Source organism: Bubalus bubalis, chromosome 23 (assembly GCF_019923935.1).
Source record: "Bubalus bubalis isolate 160015118507 breed Murrah chromosome 23, NDDB_SH_1, whole genome shotgun sequence".
In the NCBI taxonomy this organism is placed as follows: Eukaryota; Metazoa; Chordata; class Mammalia; order Artiodactyla; family Bovidae; genus Bubalus; species Bubalus bubalis.
This window is the reverse complement of record NC_059179.1, coordinates 9607380-9619509: the sequence shown is the minus strand read 5'-3', so window position 1 is coordinate 9619509 and position 12130 is coordinate 9607380. Positions and strand designations below refer to the sequence as shown.

The 12130-nt window shown below is 44.3% G+C and overlaps 1 protein-coding gene across 3 annotated transcripts in view; it reads right to left on the bottom strand.

The window, feature by feature from the left end:
• Positions 1-11625, bottom strand: part of PAPSS2 (3'-phosphoadenosine 5'-phosphosulfate synthase 2) — a 95735-nt gene extending 84110 nt beyond the window's left edge. For 2 of the 3 annotated variants that reach the window (XM_025274205.3, XM_006072996.4), the window contains exon 1: positions 11304-11622. In XM_025274205.3, the coding sequence (XP_025129990.3) occupies positions 11304-11330 (27 nt within the window). In that variant the 5' untranslated portion in view covers positions 11331-11622. Of the gene's footprint in view, positions 1-11303 lie in introns of all 3 variants that reach the window. The other variant, XM_025274204.3, reaches the window with a different exon arrangement.
• Between the last annotated feature and the right edge of the window lie 505 nt (positions 11626-12130).

The following is a 12130-nucleotide window of genomic DNA, read 5'->3' as shown; positions in this document are numbered from 1 at the left end:
TTTGGGGGAGAATGGATACATGTATATGTATGGCTGAGTCTCCTTGCTGTCCACCTGAAACTATCATGATATTGTTAATTGGCTATATTCCAAAATAAGATACTTTAAAATTTTTATCTTTGAAGAAAATAATGTCAAAAATGAAAAGAAAGGGGGAGATAACACATATTCTGTATTCTTTCTTCAAAGAGACTTTAAAATGTTTGGTGTATTTGAGAGCTAAGAAAAATACTTGTATAAAGGGAAATCTCTGAAGTTTTATCTTTTTAGCATGTTCATGTTGTTGTCAATAAAATGGAGATTTGAGTGAAAAAAAAATAAAAGGAATACATATCATAGCGTGAAGTGTAAAGGACTTATTAAACCAGAGCCTCAACACTGAGAAGAAAATAAAAGAAACCCGGTGTTTATTATGACGGGATTTTTCCATTCACTGAATAGCTAAGCAGAGACAACACATCCTTCAGACAGAATTTTGTATCCAAGGTGTCTCATACTGTGAAACAATGGATTTTGTGGTTTAATTTCTATGTTGTCACTACCACTCCTGTTATTTAAATAAGGTTGTTTAATCACTAAGTTGCCTCCAACTCTTTTGAGACCCCATGGACTGTAAGCCCAATGGGCCCCTCTGTCCATGGGATTTCCCAGGCAAGAATACTGGAATGGGTTACCATTTCCTTCTCCAGGGGATCTTCCCAAGGCAGGGATCGAACCCGAGTCTCCTGCTTGGCAGGCGGTTTCTTTACCACTGAACCACCTGGGAGTCCCCTTTAAATGAAGTCACTAAGTCGTGTCTCTTTCGCAATCTCAAGGACAATAGCCCACTAGGCTCCTCTGTCGATAGAATTCTCCAGGCAAGGATACTAGAGTGGGTTGCCATTTCCTTCTCCTTTAAATGAGGTAACCTCTCTGTTAAAAGACTTCCATTTCAGCCCCTACAATCACGTGCAGCCAATGCTGCTCCCTTCCCTGTGAGCATGGGCTCTGGCCCTCTTAACACCATGGTCTTCTGACAGTCTGAATCCAGGCCCTCCTAGAAGTGGTCACTGAGGCTATGGCTCAGGATTGCTGAAATCTTAAACTTTTCCAACTTATGATGACAGAATGAGACAAATTCCCCCAAACATTCCTTCCAAACATCTTGGAAACTGTCATTCACGCTCTCACAATTTCCAGGCACTCCTCATTGGTCCCCAGTGAAAATGGAAGCATTATCTGGTTTGCCAACATCCTTAAGCCTTGACTTCCAGCTAGGTCAAATTTTTATTTTGTGAAAAACACACGGGTGGCCTGGTTTCCTTTTATCATCGACAAATCACAGTTACAACTTGGCTCAGGTATTAGGAGCTTTAGTGGAAACAAATCATTCCGTTCACATTTGTTGAATACTGACCCAGTGGTAAAACTAGGCAATAAAAACTATTACCCCTCCTTGTTGAGTCTGAGCACAAAGAAAATTTACTTTCCAATTATTCACTTTATGTCACCATAAGGAAAGAAATGTGTGTGACCGCAAGGGTAACATGCGTTTGCAAATATGTGCCATTTCCTCTTTTTACAAAAGTGCTGGGGCATGTCTCTTAATAGAATTCATTATTACTATCTTGAGATATTAGCAGTAGGCAGCTGCCAAAACATTTCACAAATGAAACAGTAGTATATTACTAGTTGCCTAATCCTACTGCGTTAGCTTCTTGGCGTTTGTCTCATTCCCTCTATGAAATAAACAACTTATTAACTACAGAGCAGCTAATAAGATTTTAGCTTCTCCTGTGGGGAACTCTCTAAAGCCTTATTTCGGTTAAATGAGTTCCCTCCTGACTATTTGCTCACCAACTTCCTTCAGGAGACTGTGAAGACTACATGAGTTAATGCACAGGCCAAGCTGTGAAACAGTGCCTGCCACATCATAAGGGCTCAATTCAGATGATAAACAAATCACAACACAGTAGGAATTTTCTAACAAAACATGTTCTAAAAATCGAAACTCCTGGTAAATATGCAAATCCCATAGAGAGAATTTTAATATCTATGTTTATTAGTTCTCAGTCACATGGTGAATTTAAACACAATAGATGAATGCAAGTTTTTTATTTTATTTTGTTTTTGTTTTTTTTTATTTTTAGTAAATACTTCGGAGAAGGCAATGGCACCCCACTCCAGTACTCTTGCCTGGAAAATCCCATGGAGGAGGAGCCTGGTGGGCTGCAGTCCACGGGGTTGCGAAGAGTCGGACACAGCTGAGTGACTTCACTTTCACTTTTCACTTTCATGCATTGGAGACGGAAATGGCAACCCGCTCCAGTGTTCTTGCCTGGAGACTCCCAGGGATGGGGGAGCCTGGTGGGCTGCCGTCTATGGGGTTGCACAGAGTTGGACACGACTGAAGTGACTTAGCAGCAGTAGCAGCAGCAGCAACTACTTAAAGCATTGTTGTATTAGTGACACAATGGCCCAACAGCTGTATTTATTCATACTGTTTAGGAAAAGAATATTGGAACTCAGCAATTTAGGTAGATTTAGTTGGCTGAACCACACAGTTAGGTGTGACCAACTTCACGGCACTTCATGAACTTAGAAAACAATGGAAATGAATGGATTAAGAGATAAAACTGGAAATTCTACAGCAAGAACTGAGGATTCAATGTACAACTGAATTTGCCTGAAATTTTGCCTAATATAAATTGATCTGTATTGCACACTATGCAATCATTACTATCTTTTTTTCTCTTTTTTGATAAAATGGTTAAACTATTTGAGAAGGCTTAAGAAAGAGTGAATGAGGTTGAGGAGCTTAAGAGGGTATAAGTTGAATTTTCTAAAGAGAAACGGACTGGACCATTAAACATATTCCAAAATGGTCAATTACATTTTTTTCTCTTTTTTAAAAATTTATTTATTCATTCATTTTGGCCATGCCTCACAGCATGTGAGATCTTAGGTTCCCTGACTAGGGATCAAACCTGTGTCCCCTGCAGTGGAAGCATGGAATCTTAACCACTGGACCAACAGGGTAGTTCTTCATTTTTCAAACACTTCTCTCTGGTCCATGCTTTCTATCTTCAGATTATCAGAGCAAGATGCTAAAGCTAAATTAAAGTATAACTGTGATTCACTGATAACCAACTTGGAAGTTCTTTTTTTTTTTAATTTATGGAAAATAGTTCCCAGTATGTAAAAGAAAAGGCAGAGCTACAGAAAATGGGCAAGGCCTCTTTTGAAGGGCATGCCAAAAAGAGAAAAGTGCTAGGCCTGTAGTTATATGAGGAGAGTTCCAGCTCAGCGGTGGTATCACCACCAGCTGGCCAGGAAGATGGTCATGTGCCTCAGCAAAGCTCTGTGTCTCAACCTGTACGGCTTGGAGATGAGCTCTTCATTTTCCTCCCAGAAGGAAAATGCTAGGAGTCTTGAGGAAAAAAATACATTTTTAAAGTAGGAACAACTTGAATAAAAAGTAAATAATTTAAAATTTTAATTTGGGGGAGAAAAAGATTTTTTAAAATGTATGAAAAATCAGTTGAGAATTTTATTGCTTTGGCTCCAGGCCACTGTAATACTGACTGGGCAGAAGGTTGGAAGAATATAAAGTTTGTGGGTGGGGTGTTGCAATTAGAAAAAAGTAAATGCTATGTTTAAAGTAGTTTAAAGACAGTATTGGAACGATCTAAAAAACTATAATTAACGAATATAAGGCTTTGGTAGCTCTGGTGAATTATGGCAAGCACAGGTCCTGGTTGGGTCATTTAAAAAATATCTGTTGAGTAAATGAAGTGAACAAATTCATAAGTGAGGATCAGACAGGAAATAAAAAGAAAGGTTTTCAGAGCCCTTGAAGGAAAACAAAATGGGATCATAGTAGAGGACCAAAAAGTTAATTCAGCTTTTTAACAGTAAGAAATATATAAAAATAAAAGTCATCACCAACATCTTAGTTGCTTATTTTGCTAAAAGTTGAGAAAGCACGAATTACCCACAAATAAATGTTTGGGGAAGGTATAGATGGATGAGGTAATAGAGACAGAATCTTCACTGTAGGTGGTTTAAGTCTCCAAACAAAGTCTGCAAATAATTTTCAAGCCCACAGTTGGCACACATTAAAAAGAAAAGAAAAAGTAATTGTACTATTAGACTGGACATAGATGCTTGGTAGATAAAAATCCGTATTTTTTTAATAAAACATACAAAGATGTTAACTATATATTTAAAACAAATACTAACCTAGCATAGAAATGATCACTTTTCATGATTAGCATTTGATATAATTTGGGGAAGTTTTATAACAGGTAACCTTTTTTTTTTTTTTTTTACCAAAATTTTTTGGTGCTAGACAGATTGAGCTTGCCATGTTTATGCTGCAGTCATGTTTTCACAATACCAGTAATAGCAAAATCCACTTTAGGAGTAAAAGTAAAGTGCAGAAAGAGCTTCTGATTAGATTTTAAAGGAAGTCACATCAGCCAACTGATGAAAGTCAGTTTACACACCATGTGTTATCAGAGGCAAGAGGTCAGGTTTTAATACAATGGTTCTTTTGCAGATAGAAAAAGATATTTCCATCTTGTGTGCCAGTTTATTCTAAATTGAAAAGAAATATTTAATGATCAAAAGGCAGGAAAGAGGAACAAGAAGACCACATTTGTAAGGAACCCAATGTTAATGTTAAATAACCTTTCTGGAAAAGCTCTATTTAATATCTATTAGAAGCAGAAGGAGCTCAGATGTGAGTCTGAGAAGGGGAGTGGTGTTCTGGGCCCGGTGCTGGGCTTGGGGTAAGAGGAATCAACTAGCTTTGGGGACTCTGAAAGGAGGGGGCACTGGTTGTGCTTCTGATCTTCGACAGACCCCCAGGGAGAGGAAGCAGGGATAGACTCGAGCAGCCCCTAGAGCTGCTCGAAGTCCCAGCATGGTCACACCAGAGTAGGGGCACAGCTCTCACCCTTCTGGAAGTCAGGGGACAACAACAAATATCTTAGATAGCCTCACCGAGTTACCCCAAGAGTTGCAGTGTAGTGACCTCAGGGTACCCACAAGAGCATGGGAGAAGCAAAGAGAGGTGTTGAACTGAAGGGGCTTCAGACAGGAATGCACTTGACCTGGACCAACAACTGAGGATGAGACAGGACAATGCACAGCTCTAAGGATGTCCATATAGGCAGAAACTTTAAGATAAGGTGAGCACCAACCCCCCTCTCTCCCTAGCCCAGACTTTAGCACTTTGTAGGGGAAGAAAGGATTCAATTAAATATTTCTGACTAGCAACCCAACTTAAGTTTACTTGTTCTGAAAGTACTCCTTTTGTAAGTGTTATAGGTATAAGGGAAAGGTATGCTATACACATCATGCTGCTGCTAAGTCACTTCAGTCGTGTCTGACTCTGTGCCACCCCACAGATGGCAGCTCACCAGGCTCCCCCATCCCTGGGATCCTCCAGGCAAGAATACTGGAGTGAGTTGCTATTTCCTTCTTCAATGCATGAAAGTGAAGTTGCTCAGTCGTCTCCAACTCCTAGTGACCCCATGGACTGCAGCCTACCAGGCTCCTCTGTCCATGGGATTTGCCAGGCAAGAGTACTGGAGTGGGGTGCCATCACCTTCTCCATATACACATCATACGTTAATGATAATCAGGAATTGAGAAAAGGCAGAGATTTTTGTTTCCACCAATGCTGGTTTTAGCTTAAACCATCCAAACTTTCCATAAAAACAAATTTAAAATGCAGGTTGTGGGGACTTCCCTAATAGTCCAGTGGTTAAAACTTCCCCTTCCAATGCAGGGGCTGTGAGTTCAATCCCTGGTTAGAGAGGTAATATCTCATATACCTTGTGGCAAAAAAACCAACACATAAAACAGAGGCAATATTGTTACAAATTCAATAAAGGCTTCATAAAAATTAAAAAATAAAATTCAGGTTATGATATAAAATAACCTAATTAGAAACATCAAATAGCCAATAAGATAGTAAGGAACCACCTGGCCAAAATCTGCAGGAAAGCAAGAACCTCAGATGTAAGCCAGCACAAGGGGTTTCTGCACTGATTTTGACAACCTCACAGGGGAGGTGAAAGAGACAACAAAGCCTCGAACACACCCAAGGGGGGAGAATAAAAAGGCTTTTGTCTACCCTAAGCTGAGGTTCCTAAGAGTCACCCCCTAAAATAAGATTGAGCCAGAATTAAGTCACTTCCCACTCCAAGAGACTGCAGGGACAGCTGCCTTGACACTGAAAGGCTACAGAAGGGGAGGGGTGGGGGGTAGGTGGTCCATGAGAACTTGCCTGCACAAGTTGGTCCCTGTGCGTAAAAGTGCAACTCAAATGGTCATCACCTGGGTGGTCTAAAAAACTTTAAATGGTACCTTTAGGTTAAAGGGGGCTTCCCAGGTGGCTCAGTGGGTAAAGAATCTGCCTGCATTGCAGGAGATACAGGGGACGCGGATTTGATGCACCAGATCTCCTGGAGAAGGGCAGGGCAACCCACTCCAGCATTCTTTCCCGGAGAATCCCCAAAGTGGTGCCAGAGTAGTAGTGTTACCAGGCATCTGGCAGAAACAAGAGTAACTCCTCTGGGGTGGGGTGGGGAGGTAATTCACTCTCAGCCTCAAGAATCCCTACAGGTGAGTTTTCAGTGGTAATGATGGATTTCCAGGCGAAAATGAGCCAGCACATGAGAGCAGACAGATAAGAGGGGCTGGGAGAAATCTAACAATAGAGATGTCCAAAAACACATTCAACCACGAATCAATTTTATAGCCTAATATGGAAAAAATATTTATCGAGCACCTACTCTGTGCCAGGCTGTATGGAGGATTGCCGAGATAACATGTCATTTCACTTGTCATGAGCAAAGCACCCAAGTGATGAAAGGTTAGTTGCAATGGTATTATATGTATATTTACTTTCACTCTCTGTGTTTTCTGAAGACTTCCAAACACGAAGACAGTGCCCATTATTATTTAGTGACAGGTTTTGAAATAAACAGTAATCTAAGGCCAAGATTGACATCACTGATTCCTTTCTCAGACTCTCATTCCCTCAGGTTTCCAGGCTTGAGTTCAGTCTAATTATCCCCTAGGCAAACCAGATAACCACGCACACGAACAGGAAGACAAAGGGCTGAAAGATAAAGATAACTATCTCAGAGACATAAAATTCATAGTTAGCCACATTTATCTTTAACGGCAAAAGTCCAAAGAGATGATCGTGGAATAACAGCATGAATCGGACAACATTAATTTTAAGATAAATCTGGAAATAGCTGAAGGTGCAGGAAGGGTAGAGAGGAGTTGGTCTAATATTTACTTATATAAAGATTGCCTTTCTTGGCCAAGGTTGTTGACAAAATCTTGCTGATTATTTGGGTTTCTCTGGTAAGTCTGCATTGATTATTAACCTTTATCTTCTATTCAGCTTTTTACAATTAGAATTCAAGTCATCACCTCTCTACTTCTGTATTTGTTTGCTGTCATTAGATGTTCTGACGGTTGTCATTTACTGAGCCTTTGGAATGGTCTGACCTGTACATTCTTCTCCTTGCTGGGCACACCAAGACAATATGGTGTAATAAAAAATAGTAACAGGAGTGACTGCATATGGGTCTAGACTGAGCGAGACAGTGTTTAGGAGCTATTTATTCCTCACAGCAACTGTAAGGGGGAAGTCATTATGGATGAGAAAATTTATGGGCCTGAGAAATAGAGGGACTAAAAGGAGCAGGAACTTCAAAGTTGGACAAACTGGAATTTAGTTCCCCAACCAGGGATCGAACATGTATGTGCCCCTTGCAATGGAAGCATGGAGTCTTAACAACTGGACCACTGTTGAAGTCCGTGGACAAACTTGAATTTAAATCCTAAGCTGCTGCTGGCATTTCTCCTCTCCTAGAGGTGAGGCTCCATTTTCTGGGTAAAGGCTGCTGTAAGGATGAGGCAAAGGGCCTGGCCTCTGGGAAGTACTTGTTTCTCCTTCCTTCCAGTTGGAAATTCATGTCTTGCCTCACACAGTATCTTCAAATAGTTTTAAAAGTAGCCACTTCCAGGAAAATACTGTGATATTGTACAGAATCTTTAAAATAATAAAAGATGAACAATGGCTTACATTTATGGGGAGTTTTAACTTTTCAATAGCTCTTCACTCCCTCCCAAACACTGGCTTCTTTGACCCTTCGGGAAATACTTTAATATCTCAGTTGACTTTCTCAGAATTTTCAGATTGGTTGTCTCCAGGACATAATAACATTGTCTGTGGACCTTGAAAAATGCTAATCCAGGAAATGATTCAAGAAGAAAGGACCAGGCCTTTGCATCTCTTTCCATCCTCTGGCTGCTGTCTGCCTCCTTCCTTCTCCTGGGATCGATGTGTGTGTCAAGGGGATGGGAGGTGGCCAAGTTTGGAGGGAAGTCAAGGGTAGCAGGGAGGGCTTGACACCTAGCTGTCTTTGGTTTCCATGGTAAAGATGCCTAACACAGCAGGAATGTACTACCTTCCCTCATAACAGAACTTTTCCTTTTTTGTTTTTTCAAGTTTGTGAGAAAATCATCTTACATTCTCACATTTAAACCAGAACTACTTACTCTTCTTAGAGTGGTCTGAACTGAAAGGCTATATTCATCCAGAGAGTGAGGCAAAAAAAAAAAAAAAAAAAAAATCTGGTGACAATGTGTTCACCCTAGTAGACTGTCTGGCACACAGTAGGGGCTCAACAAATATTTAGAGTGACTGCAGTCACTGGGGTGTGAATTGACATCCTCAGTTGACAATACAGAAAATAAGGCAATGATTTCTGTGAGTTTCTGAAAAAGATCAGAAACTCAGATCACAGACTCACTTCCAGGAAAGCTTCCTAGATCAGCAAGACTCATTTCTCAAATAATTGATTAGTTCAGAGGTCGCACATGTGGGCAGATTTTGTTTTGGCCTGCAAAATTCCAAAACACAGTTTGTGTTAACATTTAAAGCTTGAGAGATTTCAGATGCATTTACAGTTGCCTCGTTTTACCCAATAGAATCTATCTGGCGCTTTGGGGGACTTGTACTGGTCCCCTGGGTTATAATCATGTCAGCTATATAAAAGTTCCCAAGCTGTCCTAGCTGTTTTAGGGGTTAATTTAATCCTATGCAGAACACACAAACACACCTCAAATAAAAAAAAAAAAAAAAAAAAACAGAGGGTTCTAAATGCCTAAGTACAAAAACCAAATCCTCTGGTTCTCAAGTTTATCACTCTCTCTGTGCAGTTGCAGTGATTTGTATGTAAAGTCCCTGTTTTCAAGCCTTTCACTTCACAGGCTCTTGCCGACTGGAGGCAAGAAAGGGAGAGATCACCTGCCCTTTCATTACTGATGCTTGAGAAAGCAATCTCATTTGGAAGGAATTCTTGATGCTAGCCGGAGGTAAGAATTGAAACCTTACTGATAGAAGGGCTTCCCTGGTGGCTCAGAGGGTAAAGCGTCTGCCCGCAATGCGGGAGACGGGGGTTCGATCCCTGGGTCAGGAAGATCCCCTGGAGAAGGAAATGGCACCCCACTCCAGTACTCCTGTGGAAAATCCCATAGACTGAGAAGCCTGGTAGGCTAAGTCCATGGGGTCGCAGCGTCGGACAAACTGAGCCACTTCACTTCACTTCACTTTAAAGTGCCTCAGCAGCTTGTCGCTTAGAAGACACCATTTAGAATGTTACAGAAATTAAATAGGAATAAAACACAAGTGATTTGCACTTAAGTGTTTTCAAATATAATACCAAGAGACTCCCCACTTTAAAATTGCTCCTATAAAGGGCAACCCCCTGACCATTCTCCCTTCTCAAATAGATGCCTCCTTCCTCCTGGACCTTCCTGAGGGCTGTGTGGTCCCTGAAACCACAGAGCCCCCCTTTCCCTTGCACTCAAGCCCACACTCCTAGCCCGTGTGTGCCCCTCCACTCCCCTTCCCCAATTTACGTTTTTTCATCTCTTCTGACACAAAAACACCTCAAAGAGATTTCAGTGATTAAGTATTACATAATAGTAATAAAACATTTATTGACCACCTACTATGTGCCAAGCACAAATCTGTTTGAGAGAGGTCAGCCCCTTCCCTGACCTCCATAATCACCTGAGGCTTTCAGTCTGGTAGTTAAAAAAAGATGAGTGTTCAGCCATCAGAGGCTGGCTTGCACACCACCCCTGGTGTGGCCCCAATGCTGTCTATACGAGGCTCTTTCCAACTTTAAAAGAGTCTGTGATCATCGCTGCCATTTTTAAGGATGCAGAATTTACAGGAGCCCCTATCACTAAGTGGGAATGGCACTTTTCAACAACCTTCTATTTCCTGCAAATGGGGATGGCCCAGATTCATTGTGGATAAAACTGAACCTCCTCATAACAGTCCGCTCATTTCACTCCCCCAAGCTGAGGAGTCCCCTGCGCCACCCCACCCCCCATGGCTGAACTTAAGGTGCCATCCGATCCCAACAAGGAGCTAGAACCCTGCCAGTGTGTAGAAAGGCAATTTCCCTCCCTCGTCTAGATAGCCGTACTGCTGCTGCTACTGCTAAATCGCTTCAGTCGTGTCCGACTCTGTGCGACCCCATAGACGGCAGCCCACTAGGCTCCCCCGTCCCTGGGATTCTCCAGGCAAGAATACTGGAGTGGGTTGCCATTTCCTTCTCCAATGCATGAAAGTGAAAGGTGAAAGTGAAGTTGCTCAGTCGTGTCCGACCCTCAGCGACCCCGTGGACTGCAGCTCACCAGGTTCCTCCGCCCATGGGATTTTCCAGGCAAGAGTACTGGAGTGGGGTGCCATTGCCTTCTCCCTTTATGAACGTCTGTCACTCAAGTCCACTCCAAGGAGGTTCCGTGGACAAAACCCCAATGACTGTCCCTGACGTGTCACCAGCGTCCAGACCTGGCAGGACCGGGGTCCCCTCAGTCCCTCAAACCCCACCGCTTGGACCCGTGCGGAGTTCATTCAAAAGAAAAGACGGGTCTAGAAAAAGTTCTCGGGGGAAGAAAGGAAATTTCCCAACTCTGGACCTTTCTCTGGACCTTTCTCTGGATGGGGACCCATGTCTCCGGCTCCGGAGGTCTAGCCCTCGTGACGACCCCACCGGGCGCAGGTTCCACGCGGCGCGGGGCGGGGAGGGACTGCCCCGCGAGGGCTGCCCCGGGAATCCCGGCTCTGCCTCTCCCTCCTGTTTCCCTCCACCCCTTCCTCCTCCCCGCGCCCCAGCCTCCGCGCCCGGGCTGCTCGCCTCCTCCCGGGGAGGATGGGATCCGAGCGTCCGGGGCCGAGAGCGGAGGAGGAAGGCAGGCGACTGGCAGCCTACCGTCTTCTGCTTCTTAACCTCGGACATGCTGACTGGCTACGGCGGTGCCCGGCGCGCTGGAACTCGGAGCCCAGCCCCTGGAGCGGAGGTTCTAGGACGCTCGGGTGGCGGCGGCGGCGGCGGCGGCTGCCGGACTCCGGGGGAAGGAGGTATAAAAAGGCTCCACAGACACGTCGCACTTCCCTTGACCAGCCCCCTCCTCCTCCTCCTCCCGCCGCGCTCCTCTCCGCCCCGTCGGCTGGGCCAGCAGCGCCCAGCCCAGGGTACCCTGCCGCCGCCTGGGCGGGGTCCCGGGCCCAGCCCCCGACTCCCGGGAGCGGCTCCGCTGGGCCCGCCGAGGTTGGAGGCAGGACCTTGCAGCCCAAGGCGCGGACAGACACGCCCCGCGCGTAGTCGGAGGTCAAGTTCGCTTCTCCCAGTTCCCACTCCCAGCGGGTGCCTGAGCGTCCCCTCACCTCTCACCCCACCCGTGCGCCTCTCAAGGAAGGCTTCCTGCCTCTGGGACCTGCTTGAAACCGCCAAGCTGGTCGTCAGGGTCCTCCGTGGGCACCGCTGCCCCAGCTCGTCTTCCTGGGCAGTAATCACAGCGAGGGTTAACATTTTCTGGTCCTCACTTTGCGCTCCGCTGACCTTTGCCTTAAGCCCCCTGCACCCCTCCCCCCAGGCATCGACTCCTGCCTTCTCCCGTGAAGCAGTGGAGGCTTTCAGGCTTTCTCAAGATGATATTCCAAGTGAGGGGATTCACGCCCAGGCCCAGGTCGGCCTCCACTGTTAAGTCTTTCTGCACCAGCATCATCATCGATGACGCTGATGAAGAAATGTCGATG